We start from the raw sequence: 25,942 nt of genomic DNA, 5'->3' as shown, positions 1-25,942 counted from the left end.
TGCAAGGGCAAGGATCCATTAGGATGAATTTTTGTCTCTTTATGCTTCGGTGGAGCTGATGGCAGCTTGATGACACTGGCTCCCTGCAACTCAGCCAGGTGTGACTGCTGCCTGTGGATAGGCATCTGGTAACTCATTGCAAGGTCAAGGAAAATGATAGAAACCAACAATTAAACCACCCACCTTATTTCTGGATGGACACTTTCACATGGTTGAAAACACACATTGTGGAGGTTTGAAACAGGTTTAAAGTCTCTCTGGATTTTTTTAACGTGAACTTTGACCCGAATTGGAAATATCAGTGTAAAGGCATGCATTTTATTTTTGCTGGAAGTAACATTTTCTTGCCTTTCTGGCAGTCACTAATGTTCTTTTGAATGGATTCTGATAGGGGTTTTGTAAAGCAGAAAAAAAATAAGATGTTTTTCCCTAGCTGCAGTTGCAGAGGGCCATTAGGATGATCAGAGGGCTGGGGCACCTCTCCTATGGAGACAGACTGCAAGAGGTGGGGCTGCCCAGTCTGGAGAAGAGAAGGCTCCAAGGAGACCTTATTGTGGCCTCCCAGTATCTGAAGAAAGCCTACAATAAAGCTGGTGGGGGACTTTCAGAATGCCAGGTAGTGACAGGACTAGGAGGAATGGAGGAAAAATAGAAGTGAGTAGATTCAGATTGGATGTTAGGAAGAAGTTCTTCCCCATGAGGGTGGTGAGACACTGGAACAGGTTGCCCAGGGAGGTGGTGAAAACTCCATCCCTGGATGGTTTTAAGGCCAAGCTGGACGGGGCTCTGAGCAACCTTATCTAGTGTGAGGTGTTCCTGTACATGGCAAGGGAGTTGAAACTAGATGACTCTTCAGGTCCCTTCCAACCCTGGCAATTCTATGATTCTAAATCAACTGTTTGCTGCCTGCACTTCTGAAAACCTAATGTCTACCACCTATAGTTTTATCCCCAAAATGTACATAATTCTGAACAATCTCAGAGCAGCTTTGGACCTGTTTCCACTTGCAGGACTGTAAGTGTTCTTGAAACAATGAAATGTCCGTTCCTTGAGAGCTTAAATTTGATGATGGTGAAGCACACTCTCAGAAACAAAAGTCAATCTGATCCTAATGAGGCGCTTGCTCAAAAAAACCCGACTCAAGCAGTTAAAAAGAAAACCCCAACAGAAAATTCATTTAGTCACAAAAAGCAAGCCTTAGTACAAGAGGGCCTCAAGGAGAACAAAATGCAGAGGTTTATTGAGCAGAGACTCCTACCAACATGCTTCCCAGAATCCTCAGTGATGCAATCACCAGACCTTGTTTTCCTCTTTAGGAAAAATCTGTAAACTTCTCTGGAAATTTCTGGTCCTCTGGACCTTTTCTTATTACTCCACCTCAGTACCAAGTTGCTTTTGCTGAATGTTCAGGTAGAGAGTGAACATCCTTTGAGCTAGCGAGCAGCTAAAATGACATTCACTTTCCCTGCAGTAAATGTTAGCAAACTGATGCCCTGAGTTGCTGTGATTCCTTCACCTCCATCCTAACAGTCCAAGTGGAGTATAAAATCCTCAGAGCACACTTGTCAGTTACTGATTAGGTCTGAATCAGCATTGTATTGACAATTCTTTCCCCAGACCAGTATCTGTGCAAAGCTTGTGTGTTTTCCACTGCTTAATCCCATCTCACCGCGTTGAAAATCCACGCACGTACTGGCAGCATCGAAGCAGTTTTGCAGAATGACAGTCCTTTTATTTTTACTGGTTCAGTACACAGCCACACAATACACTGAAGATCAGAAAAAACTGGGGAGGACTGATTCACAGCAACATTTTGAGAAGTCCATTTCTTCTAAATCAAGGCAGAAACAATTCCCATACAGTCCATGATCAGTAACTAAGTTCTACTTCATTTTCAATTTACTTAGCGCTATAAATAATCATCAGGGATAATACTGCTAGAACCTAAAGATGAGGCAGGGGCAAGATCTGATCTACATCTGGTTTCTATTTATAGTGCTCATACTGGTACATTATTTTAAATGCCTACACTTGTCTGAAACAACACCCAAATAAAACTGTCCCCACCACAATAAACAAGGGTATATTGTACAGCTTCTAGGTCATGGTATACAGTCAAACTGATACCACATTCTATAGGTCATGGGGTATGTGAACAAATAGACAATCATCTATTAATCTGCACAAAGAATTTTTAAAGAGGAAGTAAGAAATTGGGGCTGATTCATCATTACTGGTTTTACTCCAGCTTAAAATAATGGCACTGGCCACTTCCATATCAAGGGAAAGTAGGAAGCAATGAAGTAATGAATCACAGTCAACACATACAATGTGGCAGAGCATTAATGGTTTTCAGAGCCACCTGAATGTCTTGGGAGCTTGAGTGCCCGATTTTGCAACCCTGAAGACAAATTACTCACTTTTAGTTTCTCTGCCTTCCTGTCAAATATATAGAGGGGGAAAGATTAAAAAAAGAAAGAAAGAAAGAAAGACAGACAAAGAAAGTACTTATGGTATTCACCAGCTTTGCTTTTTGATTAGGAAGTACTCAGCTTATTGCTGTGCCAGTGCTCTTTCACAGCAAAGCAGAACCTGGCCCATGGCAGCCCTGTGGGTCCATCCCACTTACACAGTGGTGTATGTGTTGGCTATTAGTGATAAGTGGCACTCTAAGTATCTAATCACTCTATAGAATTTAAAGCCCTAAACTACTCTGGAACATTCATATATTTTTACCTACTGCTAAACTGGCAAATATGATTTACTTACAAGCCTAACCTAGGTCACAGCTTTTAAATCCACTGAAGACAAGATATGCTGTAATAGTCATACAACTACACACAGAGTTGTAGCTAATTCCTAAATCTGCAGTGCTGCAACTCTCCAGCAGCAAGTAACAGAAATGTGTGTATGTACATATGGGACAGAAAAGGAGCAAACCAGTATTGTGGATGGACTTTTATCTGCTATTCTCATGCTCATTGATTACATCTGTATTAAAAACAGTATCAGCAGAGGACTGCTGTGACAAGAGAAGCACAAAATGTTGCCCAAGAACATCTAAAGCCAGATGGCCCAGTAGGTAAGTGATAATGCCAGACACAAAGTGATACTTTGGATTGCTAGGGCTGCTTGTGCTTCTATTAGTCATGGCTTCTCCAGCTACTTTGAGAGGGTGATTATGAATGAGGTCTAATGGGGAAGACTGCCTAACAGTCATAAAAACTGTTAGACATGTCTGCTGCAGCAGGTAATTTATCCTTCAAGCTTTGAAAGAGACAAGAGGCAGCCAGGGAGGGGCTGAGGGGTTAAAAGGCAGATGGTGACTTTATGTCCCAGTCTGATTTAAAGCAACTGCCTGCTTCACACTGCAAATCAACATTTATTTTACCACAGAACCATCAGAATCAACAGCAGGGTGCCAGAGTGCGTTTTCACTAACCTACCCCGTAACAACACGGGAGCACAATTTTCAAAGACACATAGTTATACATCCAGTAATAACCTTTTTGTCCCCATCACTTACAGATCAGAAATGCTTTGGGACACACATACACACACACTTTTTTTTTTTTTAAAGTAAAAAACAACCAACCAACCCAACCAACCACACCAAAAACCCCCAAACCAAACTATACAATTTTGCTGTTGTTGCTGTCAGAAATCGGAAGTGCCAGGTAGTAGCAGATCATCGTTTCCTGGTCCCACTGTTGCCACTGGCAGACTTACTGAAACTCCTGCTCATCTGTGGGAAGTGTACAGTTGGGGTTCTCTCCGTGGGGCCATACAGCCCTAAATTCCTGGCCGTAGCTGATTTGCGAAGAGGTTTGACGCTAGGGAAAGGATTGAAGACTTGCGGCTTTGGGTTCCCGGGCTGAGCTCGAGGCAGGTTTCCGCTGTCGCTGGATGAACTGGAGGACTCTGATGACCGTGGCTGGCCAGCCTGATGGGATGCTGACTCAGCGTCGGCTTTGCTATCTGAGGTGAGTTCCAGCGCTTCCAGCTTGAGCTGAACCACAGCCATGTTTGTACTGCTGTCCGTAAAGGCTGTCTCAGACGTCTGCCGGTCAGCTTCTTGAGTAGTCCTCTCATCCAAACCACCTCCTCCTCTTTCTTCAAAGTCAGAATGTTTGGAAGTCTCTTCCTTCCTGCCAGGGCTATTTGTTTTACAGCTCTCGCTCTGCTCATCTATCAGGCCTATGGTGTCACCATAGCCCAGCTGGCCCTTGGCCCTGGCAATGTTCTTCCTGTGGACTCGTATGTGAGTGCGCCACGGAGAGTTCAGTTTTGTTTTAAGATCTTCCTGGGGAATGGGAGACATCTTCCCCGTAGCATAACTTGGGATGTGAATAACAGCATTCTTGAGAGACTTGTTATTCAGTTTCATCTTCTTTCCTAAAAGGAGGTGGTTTATCACTGGGGAATGGTTTACCTGAGAGGGGAGGAGGCTCGTAACTGGCCCTTTGTCTGAAAGAAAGCGTTTGAAAGAAACACAGCATTGTTAAAGAACAAAACAAATTAACGTTCTAAGGATCCACCACCAAATTTGATGCCTTTCTTGAGGTATAATAAAGGTTTGTAGGACTGACTGTTAGCTAAAAAAACCCCAAAACAACAACAAACCCTTGAATTTCTCTTACATCTTGGACTTGAACACAAAGCCGTAATTTCTACAATAAAGACTTCCTGGCCTCCCTCCTTTGTTACCTATGAGCAGAAGTCCTGAGTCAGGAAATGTCATGAAAATAGATCATAATAAAAACAGCTCCTGATTTTTGGAATGGCACTGTAACTGACTGTATAATATTAATACTGGCTTCTGATCTTTCCCCTCTCCTTCATTTCTCTTCCAACTCTTAAGAGGCAATTCAGTCCCCACAAAAAGTCAGTCAAATAAGCCTCCCCATGAAGCTTGTGTGACTGGAGAATGAACCAATGTATTTTTAACAATGAACCACACCAACTCCTTCCTGTGAGGTCCTCTTGCTAACCCAGAGCAGTAGACTCAGAATTAGGTAATTAGATGACAGTTTGATTAAACCAAAATCCCAGACCCACATCATGATTAGTAAGATTAGAAAGGTTTGTGTTTAGGGTGGGGGAGATGGTTGGCAATCCTTGGGAATCAACATCTTACTGTTTGCACTGTTTCTGCTGGCTACAGCCCTTGTTCAAAGCAAATATTTTGCCAATATTACAAAAAAAAAGAACAAAACAATAACAGAAAACCACCAAAACCCAACCAACCATGCTGCAAGTGATGTTAATGAAAAATTGCAGCTCTATGTATTCAAATGTTCCTGCTAGGACAGGTTTAGACAGTCTAGATTAAAAATTCTCCACCGTGACCCATCTGCATAGTTCAGTGCTGACCTAGTGCCATGTGCAATGAGTGGGGTGGGCTGTGCCCTACTTTCACACCCACCAAAACCTTCAGCTCATGCTAAACCAGGCACTGCTGAGTTCACCAACTGTGGAAAGACAGATGGCTAAATACCTCAATCCTCACAGCAGTGTCATCATGGCTAGGTAAAGTGCCAGCCACAATGGAACATCTGATTCAGTTCTTCAGCTGCATAATTTGCTATGCCTGGATGTAGTAGTTTGACCTAGTCCCCAGCTTAGACACTAATTGTAAATGGGAAATTTCCAGAGACTTTGAGTAAAAGATAAATAATGTAAGGATTGGACACAGAATGATAACAACAGATAGGTTAATATCATCCCATTGGTGTACTGAAACCCTTGTACCTTGCAGCACAGTTTGTTCTTTTTGCTGCTCTCTCTCACTGTTTTACTTTAGCTTTCAGGCTGTGCTATCCTCCCTCTGACCCTGGGCTTCTGTGTTTTGGGTTCTCTAAGGTACAGGGGGTGCTGAGAGGGAGCATGTGGTTGTGGTGGAGCCCTTTGTCCACAGAAGGGGATAGAAGAGCCGAACTGGGTGCAAGGGGGGCTGTGCTGTTGTTATGCTTTGCATATATATGTAAATACACTTTGTGCATTTACTACCTTTTATACTTTTAATATTTAGTTTCTTTTGTAAATACAATTCCATTTTTACTTCCAGATTCTGAGTGTGGTGAATTTGCTCTGGGAGGCAGATTCTAAACAAAGTTACTGGGGGGATCCAATCCAACCCATAACACTGGATGAAGTCTGAGGAGTTGGGATAACGTTGGGCCAGGAGGAATCGAGTACACTTCAGATGAAGTGGCAGGTAATCTCATTTCCCTTTTTCCAGTGCATCAGTATTGTCAACTCCAAGAATGCCAAGGACTGGAGAGCTTTTAATCAGAGAGATCAACACAGTGCACCCAGATAGCAAAGATACTTTAAATACCATTGTTCAGCTGGTCCCTGGGACCTAAAAAATTCCCAGGGTCGTCATCTTCGGATCCTGACAAGAGAAGAAAAAACATCACCTTCTCATTTACAATCTGTCTGCATGCAGTGGTACCTACTTCAGCAGCAAAGTGTTACACATTCCATTAGTCTCTCTTGTTTTGTCTGTTTGGTTAAATGCAAACGTATGTTTTCTGCCTTGTCTCCTACAATGAAGCCAGCTTGTAATAAATCAGGAAATGAAGCCTGGTTTGCTGTCTTACCTGCTCTGATATACACATGGTGAACCTGCTGTTGCTGCTTCTTCTTTATCCTGGAATATTGCTTTTTCAGTGCGTTGATGTCAGTGGTCATACGCTCCATCATCATGCTGTTAAAAGCAGCATGATACTCGCTGCGGCAAGAGTCTATTGCTCCTGGACTTAGCTCTGCAATGTTACTGGAACCCAGGCTTTGTTCTTCATTCTGATCTGCACAGAGTGGGAATAAAGTGCAGATGAGGAGAAAATTGGCATAACAGTGAGTTCTGCAGATTGTCTCAGGGGAAGCCTATGTCTTGTTCCCATCGTCTTATTTAACTGTAGGCTTTAATTAAACAATACTACAATATGCATATTTAACAAAGCTGCACTGTTTATAAGAAGCCTTATGCTTCTAGAGATGCTCCTTTAAAATAGCAAGGGGTTGAAGGGAGTTAAGAAAATACAGAAGTTAATTAACATGGCAATGCAAAGTTCTAAGCACAGTTCTTTAATTACCCCAAAGCACATCAAGCCATCACTGAAGTAATTCAGAAACTTATTATTAAAGACACTCAGATGGTTCAAAGCTGAGGCTAGCTACAAAATACATTATAGTCAAGCAGGCATGAGATTAAACAACCAACCCAGTGATACCAGCACAAAGCATCAAGAAACAGTTACAGCACCACAGGGAAGAAGCTGCCAGTAGCAACAAAAGGGATGGGGACAGAGCAGCTGAGGATCAGCCAACTTGAGAGGGCCTCTGATAACAGCTGCAGAGCAGAGCAGCAGTGCAATCTATTTTCACAGCTGTTTCTGAAGCACCACCACACTGGCTTTCCAGGGTCATAGGGATAATTAATTTTCAAGGGATGTTTATATGTTTTTGGCTTAGGTTGCAACAGCAATTTGATGTACTAAGTGCTAGTCTGAAACAGCAGGTAGAGACTTACAGTCCCTCAGAAAGGGAAGAAACAGAACACCACAGCAATCAAGGGGCACATTGAAGCTTATAGGTCTCAGAAAAAACAAGCCACAAGAACAATAATGTGCAATCAGATGACAGTGCCTGCTGTATCAGTCTGGGTTTTTCTGGGGAGGAAGGTGGGGGTGGATTGGGGATAAGTAACTGTAGCCTGTCCCTGGGTACAATAAAAATCACTCTTGATTCAGCACCATTTTGTAAAGGCTGCTGCAAGTCAACAAATTATCTGCTTTTCCTATATGGATCTGAATTTTGTTCTGCTTGTAGAGCTTAAACAGGGGAACATCCCATTCTGTCAAAAATTTTGATTTCTAACATTCTGTGATTCTGTGGAGGGATTTGAAAAATAGTGACATTTTGTCAGAACACCTTCAACCATACCCAATTCTTTTTACAGAGTAAATATACCCAAAACTTAACAGCAGTCTGAAAGTTTAGCTAAAAGGGCAGTGAAATGACCTGCAGAATTCAGGTCATTTCACTGCTGACAGATTCCAGTATTATCCATACACATGCTAATGAAGGCTATTTATTACATACACACTCCTCAGAAAATCACAGAATGTTAGGGGTTGGAAGGGACCTCAGAAGATCATCCAGTCCAACCCCCCTGCCAGAGCAGGATCACCTATACCAGATCACACAGGAACACATCCAGGTGGGTTTTGAATATCTCCACAGACTGAGAACTCCACAACTCCCCTGGGCAGCCTGTTCCAGGCTGTTCCAGGTGCCAGTGTTCTGGCACCCTCACAGGGAAAAATTTTCCCCTCATGTTTCCAGGGAACTTCCTATGCCTCAACTTCCAACCATTGTCCCTTGTCCTGTCATTGGGCATCACCCAGAAGATGCCTCAGTCCATCCTCTTGGCACTCACCCTTTACAGCTTTATAAACATGAATGAGGTCACCCCTTAGTCCCCTCTTCTCCAAGCTAAAGAGCCCCAGCTCCCTCAGTTGCTCCTCGTAAGGAAGATGTTCCACTCCCCTAATAATTTCTGTGGCTCTGTGCTGGACTCTTTCAAGCAGTTCCCTGAGGTCCTTCTTGAACTGAGGGACCCAGTACTGGACACCATATTCCAGATGCAGCCTCACCAGGGCAGCGTAGAGAGGGAGGAGAACCTCACTCGACCTACTAACCACAGCCCTTATAATCCACCCCAGAATGACATTGGCCCTCTTGGCCACAAGGGCACATTGCTGGCTTCCTAGCAACTATTTTGGAAATAAGCATCAAGTCCTTTCCACAAGTGGGTGCACAACACTATGGGGTTGGGTTTTTTTACCATTACCATAGGTAAATCCTTAACCAGCACTGTCATTTATTGTGTACAGACAGCTTTCAAACTTGACTCTGAAGATAGTCTCATGGACCACAGAGCAAGTCATTTCATACCTGCTGTAATCTCTGTGTGAGTTTAAAACAGAATTTCCCTAGCAGCTTTCACAGAGGAAGCTAGAGATGATTTCTGCACAATCATGCATATTAAATGACATTTTCCAGAATGAACAAAAAAGCACTTTTACCTTTCATCTGTTTCTGGTATTTTTGGAGCTCTGGTGCCAAAAACCCACTTAATGGTCCAAGACAGCCAATTGCATTGGCAATTGAATCTTCATCATCTAGGTCATTCTCTTCATCGCTGTCTTTGGCTCTCCCTAGCCTTCTGTCAAATAAGAACGTAAGAGAAATAAGAAAGAGATGTTCTTAAACGTGGTCATTACCAAACATCTTCTTTAGAAGCATACAAGGGAGGATGCCACCTGCCTTTGCACTAGCTGTGTAGGGTAAACAACAACTCTATATGCCATAAACAGCGTATTTCAAACTTACCCTGAAAGCGTGGTTGATTTTACTGCTGCAGGGAAAGGAGTAATGTTGTATGTGTATTTCTCCCTTAATTCTGCCAGTTGTGGGAAAGGAAATTGAGCCATGGTATAAACAGTCTAGGGAGGAAATAAATGAATAAATAAATAAGTAAATAAACATAAATAAAGCCATTAAAACTTTAAGAGCCCCAGAAACAATTTCTCCATGCACAGCCTTTCAGAGTCTCGCAGGACTAAAGGCTGCACAACCCTTGTGCACAGCCTGCAAGAAAATGGAAATGGTCTCGTTTCATGATTCAGTCAGTACTTCCTGTAAGAAAAATAAAGACTGACTCACTAGAAAAACATGTTTCAGCGACCAAAACAAAAGAGCTGCTAACAAGAGATGCAGGATCCTTTTCAACTCCTGTATTTGTTTAATAATCCTTGTAGATTATCCCTCTCCTTGCCAGCACATCAGAAATCCTTCTCCAATTATAATTTCACTTCCATGAAGGCATCATTGAAGTTCTGGGGGTCTTCCAGAAGATCTGTGTTTCAACAAAATGCTGACACTAGCACAGATAGGAAAAAGTAGAGCTTCCTTTGATGTGGACTGTTAGATTCACTACTTTACCTTATCAGCCCCAAGAGCTTGTGCAAAAGAAATCATTTCAAAACAAAAGTTATGGCTAAAGAGGAAGGACCCAATGTTACCCAGCTAATGCTTCTGCTCTCAGTTTCTGGTTTTGACTGTTGGCTGTCTGGGTTGTTTGGTTGGGGTTTTTCTAGGGAGTGGGGAGGGTATTGGTGGTTGCTTTTTTCAAATATATTTGTTCTGTGCTGATCAAAGAAGCATCCCTGCACCAGTATAGGTTAGGAGGCAATCTGCTGGAGAGCAGCCCTGTAGAGAAGGACCTGGGAGTCCCAGTGGACAAGAAGTTCATGGGACAGCAATGCGCCCTTGTGGCCAAGAAGGCCAATGGGATCTTTGGGTTCATTAAAAAGAGTGTGTCCAGCAGATGGAGGGAGGTTCTCCTCCCCCTCTACTCTGCCCTAATGAGGCCCCACATGGAATATTGCATCCAGTTCTGGGCTCTCAGGTTCAAGATGCACAGGAATGTGCTTGACAGAGTCCAAGGGAGGGCTACAAGGATGATGAAGGGCCTTATGAGGAAAGGCTGAGAGACCTGGGGCTGTTTAGTCTGGAGAGGTGAGGGGGATCTAATAAATATATATAAATAGATGAGGGCTGGGTGTCAGGAAGGAAGGGACAGACTCTTCTCACTTGCACCCTATGATAGGAGAAGGGGTAATGGATGTAAACTACAGCACAGGAAGTTTCACCCCAACATGAGGAAGAACTTCTTTACTGTAAAGGTCACAGAGCACTGGAACACACTTCCCAGACAGGTTGTGGAGTCTCCTTCTCTGGGGACTTTCAAGATCTGTCTGGATGCATTCTTGTGCAACCTGTGCCACATTCCATGGTCCTGCTCTGGCGGGGGGTGGGGAGTGGGGTGGACTCAAATACCTCCAGATGTCCCTTCCAACCCCTAACATCCTGTGATCTCTGCAACTCAACATACAGTCCATAAAACTTGAAACAAGGCCATAAAAAAACCCCTCTAATACATCTTCTTCAACATTCAAAGTTAAAGAAGATGAGTATTTGCAAATGCCTTTGCTTTCAGCAACATTCTTGCTTTAAGTCAATTTGTAATAACAGAATGTGTGTCATCAGCCAACCTGACATGAAGACACATCGTATTTGTTGCAGTAGCACTGATAATTTATTCCTACCTATTTTAGCTGCCTTTTTTTTCCCCCCATGCCTTTTTACATTTAGAGCTATGCTGGACTTTCAAGTAACTGACACAAAATTCATTGGGGACCTCAAAGTCAGAAGTAGAAGAAAGAAAAAAAATAGCCAAAATATCAGTTCTCAGCCTCTCTGAAATATTAAAGCTTTTCCCCATCCTGAAAATTAAATGTGTTCTGAAAGAGAGCACATAAAAGTTCCTCATTAGCTATGACAGGAAATCTTTCAGGTTTGGGGTTTTTTTTCCTGTGCTATTAAGTCAGTGACATTTTCATCTGAGGGCAAATGGCCTCAATTAAGATGAAAGGAAATTTAGAACGATTCTGTCTAATACATTCCTCAAGTGTGTATTAAACACACCAAGGAAAATCTCAAATATGAATTCACCTTTCCTGAGAGAAGACGGGAAAAAAGGACACATATAAGCTTCATCAACAACAAGGAGCAGGAAGGACACTCCTAGCTGGATCAGGCATAGGTCAGTTGTGCAGCTTAACAGGCTTCTGCATGAAAATACTTTTGCAGTTCAAGCCATGCACAGACTCTAAGGCAAGGAGGATGCATACAAAAACTTAAGAGCATGAACTGAAGCTTTGCCACTCCATGAAACAATGCTACTGAGACAGACAAATATTCTCAGGGCCCAAACAGCAATATCCTGGCAGTCTACCAGATGAAGGACTTTCATGATCTGGAGAAAGACCTACCCACAGCTCAACGTGTCTGCCTGTTTGTTTGATCTCCACCACACTTTCCTGTGGGTTTTTTCCCCATATGTCTCAACTCTTTCCCTTCATAGAGGAGTGTCTGGAACTTATTTCTACTCTTTATGTCAACAGCCTTTTCAGGTAACTTGTTCCATATGCCAGTTATTCTTTAAGCAAAACGGTCAACCCCAAGTCTTGCCCTACTCTTTTCCATTATGCTTGTAGCTTTTGTCTGTCTCCCACCTGTGTCTCTTCCAGATCCTGTACAATTGCATGTAGCATACAAGTTTTTAGCTTAATTACTTCTTACTAGATTATCACTGGAGGTCTCGCTTGCCACCTGGCCAAGAGATCCATGAACAAGTTTTATCTTGTAGCAAGTTCCACTAGAAATTGAAAAAACCAAAACAACAAAAAACCAGGATGATTTCAAAGCACTTTTCCAACCTGGTTAATTCTATTCTATTCTATTCTATTCTATTCTATTCTATTCTATTCTATTCTGTTCTATTCTATTCTATTCTATTCTATTCTATTCTACATCTGTGGTCTCCTCACAGCTACACTTCAGAGTCAAAGTATCCTGCTCCTAGTTGGTACACAGCCTTGGATGCTGTTTGGTTAATTCTGGTGAAACTGTGCCAGAGGGAAATAGCCTACACACACAAAGCATGATGCAGCCAATATTATTATCTTATTTATAGTCATAAGAGACAGATTCTGAGAACCCCTGAGAGGAGAAGCCCTCTCTTCTTGCCTTAAGTTAGTAGCATTTGTCAGTCCTTTGCCCTACCCTTAAAATTCAAAGCCACCTACATCCTCAGCAGAACACCATATAGGTGATGGTCTATGGCTTCCAAAGAAGGTAAGCAGTTTTGCCAACAGTCCAAACATACTTATCTCAAGAGCAGCCCCACACTGGTTTAAGGCTCTTCTCTCTTTCCACTTTCAGTAACAAAACAAAGAGCAAAAGCCAAAACAAATCCCCCCCAAAACACACAGTGCTACTCAGTTAGAAAGCTAACAGCAAATAACACCAAACCAGGGTAACTGTATAGGGAAGGTGGTCTAAAATGCTAGAGTACTAGAGAGGGATTAATCCCACTTCCCCTTCACCACAGTGAATACACAGGAATGCCTTCCCTTTTCCTATTGGCTTCTCATCTCCTCAACGTTTCTAGGTGTACAAACTGAGTTAGTTTAGCTGTTCACTTCCTGAGAAGCCCTGAAAGCATGTACTCAATCTAGCACAGACTCTTTAGAATATCTGCAGACAGACATCTGGTGTGCAGCCTTCTGGCTCCACATTAGAACCAAAGTTTATTAATAGGTCAATAAAACAACATTACTGATTACCATATTTGTTTAACTTCTAGTCCTGGATACATACTCAGTGTAGAATCTGATGTGTACAGCATTTACCCTTTCTTTTACCTAAACTGCTCAATCTGAAAAATGAGGAAGCTGAGGGCTGGTTTGCTCTGCCAGTCCCTCCATGCTCTCCTCAGCACAGCACCATAAGAATTCTTTTCATGCAAGGGCCAAATCTGCAAAAGACTTAAGCCTTCAGTCCTAGGTATATGCACTGTCTCATGGGAGGGAGGAAAGCATTTTTAATGACAAACTTGCACCAACTGTATGTACCGATGGAAAGAATGAGGACAAGAGTTCTCTGACCTACTTTATACATCTGCTCTGCCAACACTTGCCCCTGCAGCCTTACCTCCCTTCTCCCAAAGAAAATGGGCCTTTTAGAGCACAATTTGTTTTCTACTGGCTGAAGAAGTGCCTGTTACTCTTCACTGGCTTAAATGAGCCTGGACAGGTAGTTCACATGCAAACGTAAGTGTCATGCAAGTCTAAAGAAAAGTTAGATGATTGCTACCAGCACCTTTTACTGAAACATGTAGGGAAGGCACAGTAGGATATTAATCCTTTCCCACAGTAGGATACTAATCCTTGAGCCACCTTGTACAAAGTATTAGATGTACATTCACCATTCTGATTTTGATTAGGGAAAACAAAACAAAAGATAAACAAACAAAAGGAACATTTTGAAAGTAAAGCAGACTAAACATCCATCTCTGGTTGACTTCTCCGAAAGAGCCTAAAGCAACTTAACAGTCTTCAGGCTGTCTGGATCCTTGCATTAATGCAACAGTTCATAGTTCTTTATTTTTTTTTCTCCAAGACAGATAAAACTGTTCAAATGCCATGGCCAGACACAGGGTGGCATTCATGTCACAGAATGAAGGACACCTCACGCTAGTTCAGGTTGCCCAGAGCCACATCCAGCCTGGCCTTAAAAAATTCCAGGGATGTGGCTTCTACCACCTCCTTGGTCAACCTGTTCCAGTGTCTCACCACCCCAGTTAAAAACCCCAAAAGGATCTAAAGATCCTTCCATCCCTCCAACTAGTAAGTTACTTATGCCTTATCTAATGGTGAAGAAAGAAATCCACACTGAGTGACTATGGCTTGCCTCACCTTTCCCAACATTATTCTTTGCCACAAATGCCACATCCTGATTTTGTACTACACCTGAGATCAGAAACTGGAATACAAGGAATATGAGAAGCTGTCAAGCACGTGCTGCCCTCCTCATGGATCCTCTGTATCAGAACTGCACTGTAAGAAATCTTAACTCTTCTTAAATAGCAGAGAGCTGCCTTCCTCATTTTGGAAGCAAAAAAAGCTCACAGTGTTCACCTCTCCCATTTCCACAGCTCCCTCACCAGAAAACAACAACAACAACAAAAATAGAAAACCTGAAATTAATTCTTTACTTCATTGCAGTACTTTACCAGACTTGGGCAGTGTATTGTTGCGGAGAGACAATAAGTTTTGCTTCCAACAATGGGTAACAGGAGTCATCTGCTAACTGCTGGTAATGAACTCATGCAACTTCATACACTGACTTTTTCCCTTCAACTAAGACTGGTGAAAAAACTAAGGTGAATTTTGTGCTCTGTATTTGCACCCATTTAATCACCATGCTCTAAGTTCTCAAAAGCTAAGTACCAGAACTGTACCACAAAGTCTTTATAAAACATCTAAGTAGACAACATCTCAAGGATATCATAAGGAGAAGTGTAAGTATGAATCGATGAAATTGTATCTGCAGTACTAAAGGCCCTTTGCTTTCCCAGAACAATGTGGGTCTTTGTTCCCAGATAATGACATATGCTTTAAGAACTCAGGGACTACAATTATCTACAAAGGTCTTTGTTTGTAGTTCACTGTCTGCTGCTCATGGCTTCCTTTATTTTAAATCATGAAGGGTTTTTTTCCCCCTGTTCCCACTTGATCAACACATCTCCCACAGTGCCCGCAAGAATAAAAAGGACACAGTGTAACAAACAATCTAAACACAAAATAATACCCTAAAAATTATGGCTACTAAAAGATCACAGAATAACAGAATGTTAGGGGTTGGAAGGGACCTCAAAGCCCCCCTGCCAGAGCAGGATCACCTAGAGCAGATCACACAGGAAAGCATCCAGGTGGATTTTGAGTATCTCCACAGATTGAGAACTCCACAACTCTCCTGGGCAGCCTGTTCCAATGTTTTGGCACCCTCACAGGGAAAAATTTTTCCTCATGTTTCCAGGGAACTTCCTATGCCTCAACTTCCAACCATTGTCCCTTGTCCTGTCATTGGGCATCACCCAGAAGATGCCTGACTCCATCCTCTTGGCATTCACCCTTTACATATTTATAAACATGAATGGGGTCACCCCTTAGTCTCCTCTTCTCCAAGCTAAAGAGCCCCAGCTCCCTCAGTCTCTCCTCATAAGGAAGATGTTCCACTCCCCTAATAATTTCTGTGGCTCTGTGCTGGACTCATTCAAGCAGTTCCCTGAAGTCCTTCTTGAACTGAGGGGTCCGGAACTGGACACAATACTCCATAGCAGCCTCACCAAGGCAAAATAGAGGGGGAGGAAAACCTCTCTTGTCCTCCTAACCACAGCCCTTCTAATACAACCCCAGAATGGCATTGACCTTCTTGGCCACAAGAGCACATTGCTGGCTCATGGTCAACCTTCCATCCACTAGGACTTCCAGGTCCTTTTCCCCTTCACTGCTCTCCAACAGGTCAGTCCCCAACCTATACTGATCCATGGGGCTGTTCTTTCCCAGGTACAAGACTCTACCCTTGCCCTTGTTGAATTTCATTCAGGTTCTCCCTGCCCAACTCTCCAGCCTACGTCTTGCTGAACAGCAGCACAACCCTCGGGCATGTCAGCCATTCCAGAGTTTGGTGTCATTGGCAAACTTGCTGACAGTGCACTCTGTGCCCTCATCCAGGTTGTTGATTGAATATATATACTGAATAGTACTGGTCCCAGTACCACCCCCCTGAGAGACTCCACTAGGTACAGGCCTCCAACTAGACTCCATCCCATTGACCACAACTCTCTGATTCTACATTTTTTTGCATAAATCCAACTGAACAATGTATTACAACAAACTTTCAGCTGTCAGCATGCAATCAATTTTTCATCAAAGGGAGCCCAGTGTTTTTCTATATTTAACATGCAAGATTTTAGCTTCAACCACAGGTCATTTGTTTCACTGACATGCTAGCTAGCTCAACTCAGTTATCTTAAACTTTTTCTCCTTGGGAGAGTTCAGGCATCTGCAGAATCATGGGCTGCCCAGGGAGGTGGTGGAGTCACCATCCCTGGAGGTGTTCAAGAGGAGACTGGATGTGGCACTTGGTGCCATGGACTAGTTATGAGGTCTGTGGAGACAGGATGGATTCAATCCTTGGGGTCTCTTCCAACTTTAGTTATACTGTGATACTGTGATCTGAACAAAATGCAGTTTGTTAGAAATCAGCAACTGAAGGATGCACAGAAAACACAAACAGCAATTGTATCACAGTTACTCACCTGCATGAGTTCATTGCTGTCAATCAGACTGTCTTCCAGCATCTCCTGGGTCAGCTTGCCCATGGTACTGTAAAACTCATCTGCAGTTTCACAACACTCTATTTGCCTAAATCAAAACACATGTTGTGTTTTTATTTTACTTTTATGTGTGATTAGAGACCTCCAAATCAAAACTGAACTTTCTGTCAACATAAAATATGGGCTTCCATTAGTCACCTTAACTCTCCAGCTTATTGCAATACTCCTTACACTTCCAGAATAACAAAACTGTGCACATCACTTTGGAAATGCTGGTGCAGCAGAAGGATGTACTCAGCAATAGGATTCGTGCATGTCCAGACAGGTTACTCCTTTGTCCCCCTTCACTTCTAGAACATGAGAATCAATATATTCTGCCTCCTACTAGCACAAGGGAGTGCTCCCATCAGCTCAGAAAGATTTCTTCATTGCCTCATCAATTATTCTTCATTATGCACTGAATATCTGAACTGTCCTTTTGCCAGACAGGAACATATTCACTGGTGGAGTAAATTATGTAATAGTAAATTTATATATGTCATTGTATTCAAAACAGCTGAGCTCACAATGCAGAATGAAGGATAAATTCACTCATATCCTGCATACTTCTGAATGGTATTTCTAAATTAGAAATGCAGATTTTGGGTTGGTTGGTTTTGGTGGTTGATTGCTTTGGTGGTGTGTGTTCACCAGAACAAGAGGACACAGTCTCAAGCTGCACATGGGGAAGTTTAGGCTCGAGGTGAGGAGAAAGTTCTTCACTGAGAGAGTCGTTCACCATTGGAATGTGCTGCCCAGGGAGGTGGTGGAGTCACCATCCCTGGAGGTGTTCAGGAGGGGACTGGATGTGGGACTTGGTGCCATGGTTTAGTCATGAGGTCTGTGGACAGGTTGGACTTGATGATCTTTGATGTCTCTTCCAACCTTGGTGATTCTGTGTGCTCTGCTGTTAGGTTTTGAGTTTGGTTTGGTTTGGGGGGGGGGTATTTTTAGGAGAGCAGTCAGTTGGGTTGGTTTTCTGTTTGGATTTTTTCTCCCCCCATGCTTTGCTTTAAATTTCTCAAAGCACAGAATCACCCAGAGTGTCAGCTAGAGGAAGAGAAACCCAAGTAATATGCTTTTGTGAGTTGCTGTTCTACATACATTAGGGTCAGTCACAAAGAACCTCTCCCACCAAGTGAAACATTTGTTTTACTGCCGTGCCAAGCAAGTGCTTTGCTGGCTACCTGTTGTGGCTGATTAAATGGTCCAAAAGTACACTGCCTTTTTTCTTAAGGTTTAGAAGAGGAAACTTCCCTTGATCTTTAGCATCTATAGGCAACAGCCCTTGACCTATGAAACTCCTACTGAAATTTTAACATAGTTTAGCTAAAACCAAACCAAACAAAAAGGAACAGAAACAATGGTTATGTAGCTAATTAACACAAACTTACTGCTTACCTTCCCTGATACCTCCAGTCTCTCATGACCTGCACGTACTCCTTTCTCTATTGCACCTATTTTTAACTTCCCTGTCCCTTCAGGCTCCCTCCAAACAGAAATATGACTGAACCACTCACATTTTAGGAGAAGTACTTCTCACCCCATTTTTGTGTCTAGAAAGAGAGTTTTGAGAAGCACAAAGATCATGAGACTATGATCACTCTTTTGGCCTCCATTTCTTTAAATCCCCCCCTGTTCTATTTCTAGTGTAAAAGAAAAAAAGGACAAAATCAGAGTCTTCTCCAGGCACAACCATACTGCCTGGCCTTTTACTTCCTCATCTCATTTGACATCATTAATCACAAGCTTACTGTTTGTTCAATTCTTTTTCAGTATTAGTGACTTATCATCTGGATCTCTGGTTATGCCAGCAGTGTCACGTTCTGTTAATTGCCCATAAATCTGTCAGACCTTCTCCCATTCCTAACAGCAGTTACAAGGTGTGCAGTGATCAACTTAGCCATTTAGCAAATTCTGGTAGACTTCTTCATTGTGCTTCTTCAAATTTTTCTAAAACACATTTCATCTTTGCTACTCCATCTGATTAGGGATGCATATTACAAGAGAAATATGGACATGTTGGAATGTATCCAAAGAAGGGCCATGAGGATGATCAGATGCCTGGAGCTCCTCTCCTGTGGAGACAGACTGAGAGACTTGGGGCTATTCAGTCTTGAGAGGAGAGGAGAAGGCTCTGAGGAGACCTTATTGTGGCCTTCCAGTATCTCAAGGGGGTGTACAGAAAAGCTGGTGAGGGACTTTTTAGGGTGTCAGGTAGTGATAGGAGCAAAACTAGAAGTGGGTAGATTCAGATTGGATGTTAGGAAGTTCTTCACCACAAGGGTGGTGAGACACTGGAACAGGTTGCCCAGGGAGGTGGTGGAAGCCTCATCCCTGGAGGTTTTTAAGGACAGGCTGGATGTGTCTCTGAGCACCCTGATGTATTCTGAGGAGTCCCTGCCCATGGCAGGGGGGTTGAAACTAGATGATCCTTGAGGTCTCTTCCAACCCTGATGATTCTACGATCTTATGACTCAAGTTTTACAGTAATACCTTCAAAGCAGTGACTTGCTTTTTCATCATGTCATGGGTTGGAACATTTATAACTATAGCTTTTAAGTGCACACTGCAATAAGACCTTAGTACTCTGAAAGCATGGTACAAAGTAATAAAGCACAATGGGACTACGAATAGCTTAATACTAATGCAAATGACTCCTGCCAAGATTTGTTGAACAAATCAAGCTCTTAGGAAATTATTATTTGAATAGTTATTCTTCAAATTAGAATTTAAATATACCAAACATAGTCTCACAATGCTAAAGGCCTGCACTGCTAATTTATTCAGAAAGAAAAAAGAAATTAAACCTCATGGGTCAGACTCAGGAGAAAAAGGAAGGTGAGCATGGATAGGCACCACAAGAACAAAAAGTGATGCAGCTGCTGGTTCCAGCTGAAAAACATTTCCAGCTGAACTAACATCAACCTGTCAGAGCTCACACTTCCCTCCACAAAACTCCTTTCTGCAGCAGCTCTGTACACTCTTTGGAATGCAAATATTTGCTAGGACAACAGAGAAGTTCAGAAGAACTAACCCTCTCTGTGTTCTGTCCTATGTGGCAAGTTTCCAAGGCCACAAAGGACAAAACCAGAAACTTGGTCAGAACGTGCTGAAAAGCACAGAATTTCAAAACAAATGCTTGCAGGCCTTAGCAGAAAATAACCATGTGACACTAAAACATTCTCTTGCTAACACTGAACTCCCCTCTTGGGTATAGTCAATGAGCTCAAATCCATAACTCTCTTAAACTGAAAATAAAGAAATCAACAGCCCTAGCTTCAGGCACACAGCTAAATTAGCTAGTCACTCCCAAGTCTCTCTGCATGTCTTTCCACAGACTATCTACCAGCTTCCCCAGAGGTCTACGTCCTTGAAAGTCAAAGCAAACTTTCAGCATAGTATGAAGACATCACACACAGACAACACAAACAACTGCATTTCCTGCAGCAAGGGTCAATTAATTATCATGCCCATTCTGACCTGGTATCAGAAGCAAATATTTCTGGGGAAGCCACAGAGGCCATTTGTGCAGCTGTTTCACAGCACAGTCATTCTGCTGAAAGCTCATTTGTTTAGAATTGAGATCATGCTCTTCAGAACAAAGCTACACACATTGCCCATACTGAAAAGAAATTTTAAAAGATCAGTTAAAAATCACCACTTACTCTCCTAACTTTGCCCAGATAGCCAGAGCTACTCTCAGTATGATTTCAGAGCCTTCAAAGAATACTGAATCCCAGATCTTCAGAACGGTATGGTTAGGCAGGCAAGTGGCAAAGAGGGTCAGAAACCACTGCATTGTGAAGACATTTGTAAGTGGGGGTTCGTAGCCTCCTGAAATGGAAAAAAAGATAAAAACAAAACAAAAGCAATGACCACAAACAAATAATGCTAAAAGTAACTACAATTTACTATAGCTTTATGAAATACCAACATTCATGAGACATTCTAGTGCCTCCATTATTGAGTCAAAATCTAATTAGCCCACTGCTGTCCAAAGATAAGCTGAGAAAGAGAACAATGGAAAAATTATGTGTTTAGTCACCTTTTCTTCTGCAGCACTGCAAAAACCTTTGGACTGTAAACCTTGGAAAACACCAGAAGTGTTTTCCCCCCCTGCCCATTCTGTCAGAAGAGCTGCTTTTCCTTCTCCAAAGCCATACAAAACAAAACAAAAACAAGCAAGAAAACCCACCAAAACCACTGCATTTCTTCAGAAACTAATGGCATAAGAGCTCATTATCTATATGAAGGTAAAGGTGACTCTTTCTGTAAAGTCTTATCTACTGCTTTAGTATCTTACAGACTTGATGGGGTGCTTGGTGCCATGGTTTACTTGATTAGATAGTGTTGGTTGATAAGTTGGACTTGATGATCTCAAAGGTCTCTTCCAACCTGGTTTATTCTATTCTATTCTATTCTATTCTATTCTATTCTATTCTATTCTATTCTATTCTATTCTATTCTATCCTATCCTATCCTATCCTATCCTATCCTATCCTATCCTATCCTATCTTGATGCAACTTAACAAAAGTGACTGTAACACAGTCAAGTTCTACTTCTGGTTTGTTAAGTTTCAATCAAGATTTAGTATGTCATCCTGAAAGTCTGAAGTTTTACTTCCTAGTTACACTCAGGGAATACTTTGTGCATATGAGTATCAACTGATGCACCGAAGGCCACGACCAAAGAGGCTGCTGCCTGTGAAAACACTTTCAAATAGCAAATGCTCCTTTGCTAGCCTTGCCTTTGGTTTTACACAGTTTGGAGAGGGTCACAGTTTATTTACATGGCACACGACAGCTGAATCTTTTCTAAGGTGGAACTCTGGGTGCACTTAGCTTCCAGACTGAAAAAGAACCCAAGCAACCAACAAGGAAAATCCACCATCCTCAAAACAAAGAGCTCTACCTCATTTTATTAAAAAGAAAAAAAGTCTGGAGGGAATACTATATATCAGAAACAAATCACAGTTGCAAAGCCAGTTTTCAGGTGGCAACTCAAGAAATACTTCCAAGTTTTGCACCTGTGTATCGCTAAGCATCCAGGTAAAGAAAATCTAACCAGCCACCATTGGCTCTCACATTTTAACTCGTCCCAGAACAGCTATGTAAGCTAGAAACTACAAGGAACAATGATAGGACAAATATCTTGAGCTAAGGAAAGAAACAGCATTTTCAAGATTATTGTACTACACTTTGTGTTACAGTGTTGTCACTCCAATACATTTGACATCCTCGTCAACACAATTCTGTTCGCAATTAGTAGTAGGACCAAACTATTTGCCCTTTGTTTTTTCCTGAGAGTGCCACCTGTTTATGCTATCAATTACACAACCCATCATCTTCCCTCCTTAACAATTTAAAATATGTATTCTAACAAGAAACTCAAAGAATCACTTAAAAGGCTGCATTTTTATACCAGTGGTCAGATGAAACAATAGTGAGCATGGCACTTCAGGAGGTGCTTTAATGGCCATGGTGGTGTTAGGTCAATGGCTGGACCTGATGATCTTAGAGGGTTTTTTTCCAAACAAAACAATTCTATGAAAAAATAAATCATTTTTAAGAAGGAGTTTAATAGCATTTTCTGTAGAACCCACCTCCACTTTCTCTGTTAGCAGCTCTCTGCAGGGTGTCCAAGTGCTGGGACAGTTCCGGAAGCTTCATTCGTAAAAGATCTCGGAAAACAGCCATATCCACAGAGAGAGCCCGCAGATTATTGACAAAATAGCTATCAGGAAGCACCTTATCAATTAGGTAAATCATGATCTGCAGGGAAAATGAAATACTATCATGTAGGATTTGCAGAACCAGCTATTTTCTAGGAATAACAGGGGGGAAAAATCGAATCGTTAAATTCTCTACTCACTAGAGAAGGGCTGGCAACCAATGGCAACACATGCTTCTAGTATTCCATTTAGAAGAGGAGACAACTTTACCATTTCAAGCACCCACAGGTACTCTAGGTACACCCAAACTGGAAGCATAAGTCACACCAAAGGCAACCTCTGGCATGTTTCATGCTCTATGTGTTTATCACAGTATCACCAAGGTTGGGAGAGACCTCAAGGATCATCAAGTCCAACCTGTCGCCACAGACCTCATGACTAGACCATGGCACCAAGTGCCACGTCCAATCCCCTCTTGAACACCTCCAGGGATGGTGACGCCACCACCCCCCTGAGCAGCACATTCCAATGGCAAACGACTCTCTCAGTGAAGAACTTTCTCCTCACCTCGAGCCTAAACTTCCCCTAGCACATCTTGAGACTCTGTCCCCTTGTTCTGGTGCTGGTTGCCTGAGAGAAGAGACCAACCCCCTCCTGGCTACGATCCCCCTTCAGGTAGTTGTAGACAGCAATGAGGTCTCCCCTGAGCCTCCTCTTCTCCAGGCTAAACAATCCCAGCTCCCTCAGCCTCTCCTCATAAGGCTTGTGCTCAAGGCCTCTCACCAGCCTCGTTGCCCTTCTTCTGGACATGTGAGACCCTCCACGCTCTTGCAAAGTCACTGCCCCTTCTCTGATCCTCTAATGCTGCAACTAGAAGGCTGAGTTTTCCAAACCATCTTTTTCAACCCCTCTCCAAAATGTAGGTTATTGTCCTTTAAAAAAAACATTCTCCACACGTTTTAGTGTGATGTGTTACCATGTGCTGCAGTTAATCTTGTCACTTTAAGAAGTGCTAAATTAAGCAGCAGGAGGCATTTTAAACAGACATCTGTTCCAAGTGAGATAGCTCAACTGCATGGGTGGTAAAGTATTATCTGGGTATTGTCAAACTTGAAAATCAACAAGTGCAACAAAGAAATCTACATATGTTCATATGTATATCATCAGCTCAACACAAGATGCTGACCTTCAGGGTATTTTTCAGGCTCTAAGGCCACTCTGCAAACCATACCCAGAGAGTCTGCAGGCAGTCATCCCGCCTACTTCAACTCTCCATTAGTCCTTTGTTAAAATTTCAAGTGAGCATCCTCAAAATCTGTTTCATGCAGCCTCTAATGCTTGAGAGGAGCATGGCAACTTCACACACAGAAGGCCATCCTTTTTTCAATCCCCTCCTTTTCAGAAAATGTCCACAAAAATAGCTTGTCAGACACTGGACTTCAAAGAGCATCACCTTGCACAGCCTTACCGCTTGCATTTCTCTCCCAGACTTCTCTTGTGACTTTTTAATAGGCTAAGGGAAATCAAGAGCTAATTGGTATAACCACAAAGAAAAGTCCTCCAGAGGCTAGGGAATCCCAGGGGGGGTGGGCAGTTAGTCCCAGGATATTGTAATCTGTTATTCTATTCCATTTTCCTGTATATCTCTATTTAAGGGAGTGCACAGCGTGCTCACCTTATCTTATGGTTTGTGAGGGAGAGGCTTTCTCCTGGCCTTGGCTGCCAGGAAATTTCCAGCCATGCAACTGAACCCGTTGAAGCCTGCAGTAGGTCTGGGTCTAGTGGGGGAGGGCAGTTTGGCTGCTCCTGGGCCTGCTGAGACTGAATGGAGTGGAGGTTTTTGGAAGGCTTTGGAAGGTTTTGCCTGGTAGCCCTGGTAGGTGAAGAACTGAGCCTAACTTGTGAATGTATTACTTTTACCTGAATACCTTTTGTATACATTTGTAAACAGAATTTCCATTTAAACTCCCAATCCAGTGTGGAGCACTTTTAATTCACCCCTTGGGAAAGTGGTGAAACACTTTTTCCTGTCCTTTTGCTCTGGGCAGCTCATGGCTCGGAACTAGGACGTGACTGCATACTACTTGTCCTTGCAAGCGTTATTCCAGAAGCAAGTCCTCTGTTTCATATTTTAAAGCATGTAGATCACTACTAAAAGCAGGCAAATCAATAGCTTTTACATATTTTAACCTTTTGGCTTTGTGAAGTTTCAAGGTTTGAAAGGAAATAGGTGGCAAACCCATGGCACACAGGGAAGCTGGAGTCTCATTTTTTCTCAGATGCATTCCCAAAACTTCGTGAAATATCGGGAACACCTCGTTGTCTTTTAAAGATACACTTTAATCTGTTCAGATAGATTTTAACCAACAGAAGTTGTTTGACTTTGCAATATCTCCCCACAATAACATCTAGGAAAATATGTTTGGGGTTGGGTTTTTTTAGGTTTTGGTGTCCACGAGGCTTTAATGCATACTTTGATAGCTTCTGCACATGCCAGCTGCCACTTTCTTGCTCTCTGTAATTTCAGGAGGATAACTTTGAGGTGTCATCAGAGATTTAATTTAACCATGCTTACCTTAACTAGTGAAGATTCAAGCATCCCTGGCTGCTTATTCACTGAAACTAGTATGTTAGGCTGTGTGCCGTTAAAGCCCCACAGTGTCAGACACACAGATTTTAATTCATAACACCCTTCCCATAAAGGTGACCTGCCTGGTGAGCCCCAAGAATCCCTTTGCTGCCTTAAATTCTAGACTCTGCAATAATCCAAACATCAGTTTCCCTATTGTTCCAACTCCAAGGGCAGCTTTGCAGATAACAGCTTCTGCAGCTGTTCTGAAGTCACACATCACTTGATTTAGACAGCACACAGTGACTACAACAACAAAACATCCAAATGCTCTCAATTCCTTCCTCATCTCTATTTCCTTTTCTTTTCTCTCTCTCTTCCAGGGAAATTCCAACCCTGCAAAACTCATGCACTAAGCTTGGAAAAGAAATGACTTTATTTTCCCTTCTTAATTTTGCCATTTTGGTGCTAGCAGCTCTCACTGCTTAGCCTCCCTAGAGCAGTTTGGTGCTGCTCCATTGTCTCCTGAGCACAAAGAACCTGCCATTGTTCACAGTGAAGGACAATCCAATAACATAAGCATGCACATAGCTCTTATTGTCGATTTGGACTTGATAAACTTTGAGCAATCACAGCTCCTACATTATAAAAATCTGTTTTAGGAGCTTCTGGGCAGTACAAAAATCACAATAGAATGTGACAAGTTAAAAATACTGAGGAAATTTTTAGCAAGAATTACTGAAAGGGAATTTTACTCTCTGATATAAGGTGGTTATTTTGTGGTATTTTCTTCCTTCTTTGAATACCAGATAGCTGGACTCTACTACCACAAGCTTTATC

General features: G+C 42.4%; 1 protein-coding gene across 5 annotated transcripts in view; it reads right to left on the bottom strand.

Annotated features, from left to right (window-relative positions):
* Positions 1–1,678: 1,678 nt before the first annotated feature.
* Positions 1,679–25,942, bottom strand: part of TBC1D30 (TBC1 domain family member 30) — a 66,873-nt gene continuing 42,609 nt past the window's right edge. For 3 of the 5 annotated variants that reach the window (XM_054179043.1, XM_054179042.1, XM_054179041.1), the window contains 7 exons: positions 22,465–22,633; positions 20,527–20,695; positions 16,802–16,907; positions 9,403–9,515; positions 9,096–9,235; positions 6,606–6,812; positions 1,680–4,467 (listed from right to left, as the gene is read on the bottom strand). In XM_054179043.1, coding sequence (XP_054035018.1) covers positions 3,689–4,467; positions 6,606–6,812; positions 9,096–9,235; positions 9,403–9,515; positions 16,802–16,907; positions 20,527–20,695; positions 22,465–22,633 — 1,683 coding nt within the window. In that variant the 3' untranslated portion in view covers positions 1,680–3,688. Of the gene's footprint in view, positions 4,468–5,234; positions 6,398–6,605; positions 6,813–9,095; positions 9,236–9,402; positions 9,516–16,801; positions 16,908–20,526; positions 20,696–22,464; positions 22,634–25,942 lie in introns of those variants that run through there. The other 2 variants (XM_054179040.1, XM_054179044.1) reach the window with 2 other exon arrangements.

This window comes from Dryobates pubescens, chromosome Z, assembly GCF_014839835.1.
Source record: "Dryobates pubescens isolate bDryPub1 chromosome Z, bDryPub1.pri, whole genome shotgun sequence".
NCBI classification, from domain to species: Eukaryota; Metazoa; Chordata; class Aves; order Piciformes; family Picidae; genus Dryobates; species Dryobates pubescens.
The sequence above is the reverse complement of the archived record's forward strand: the minus strand, read 5'-3'. Positions and strand labels throughout refer to the sequence as shown.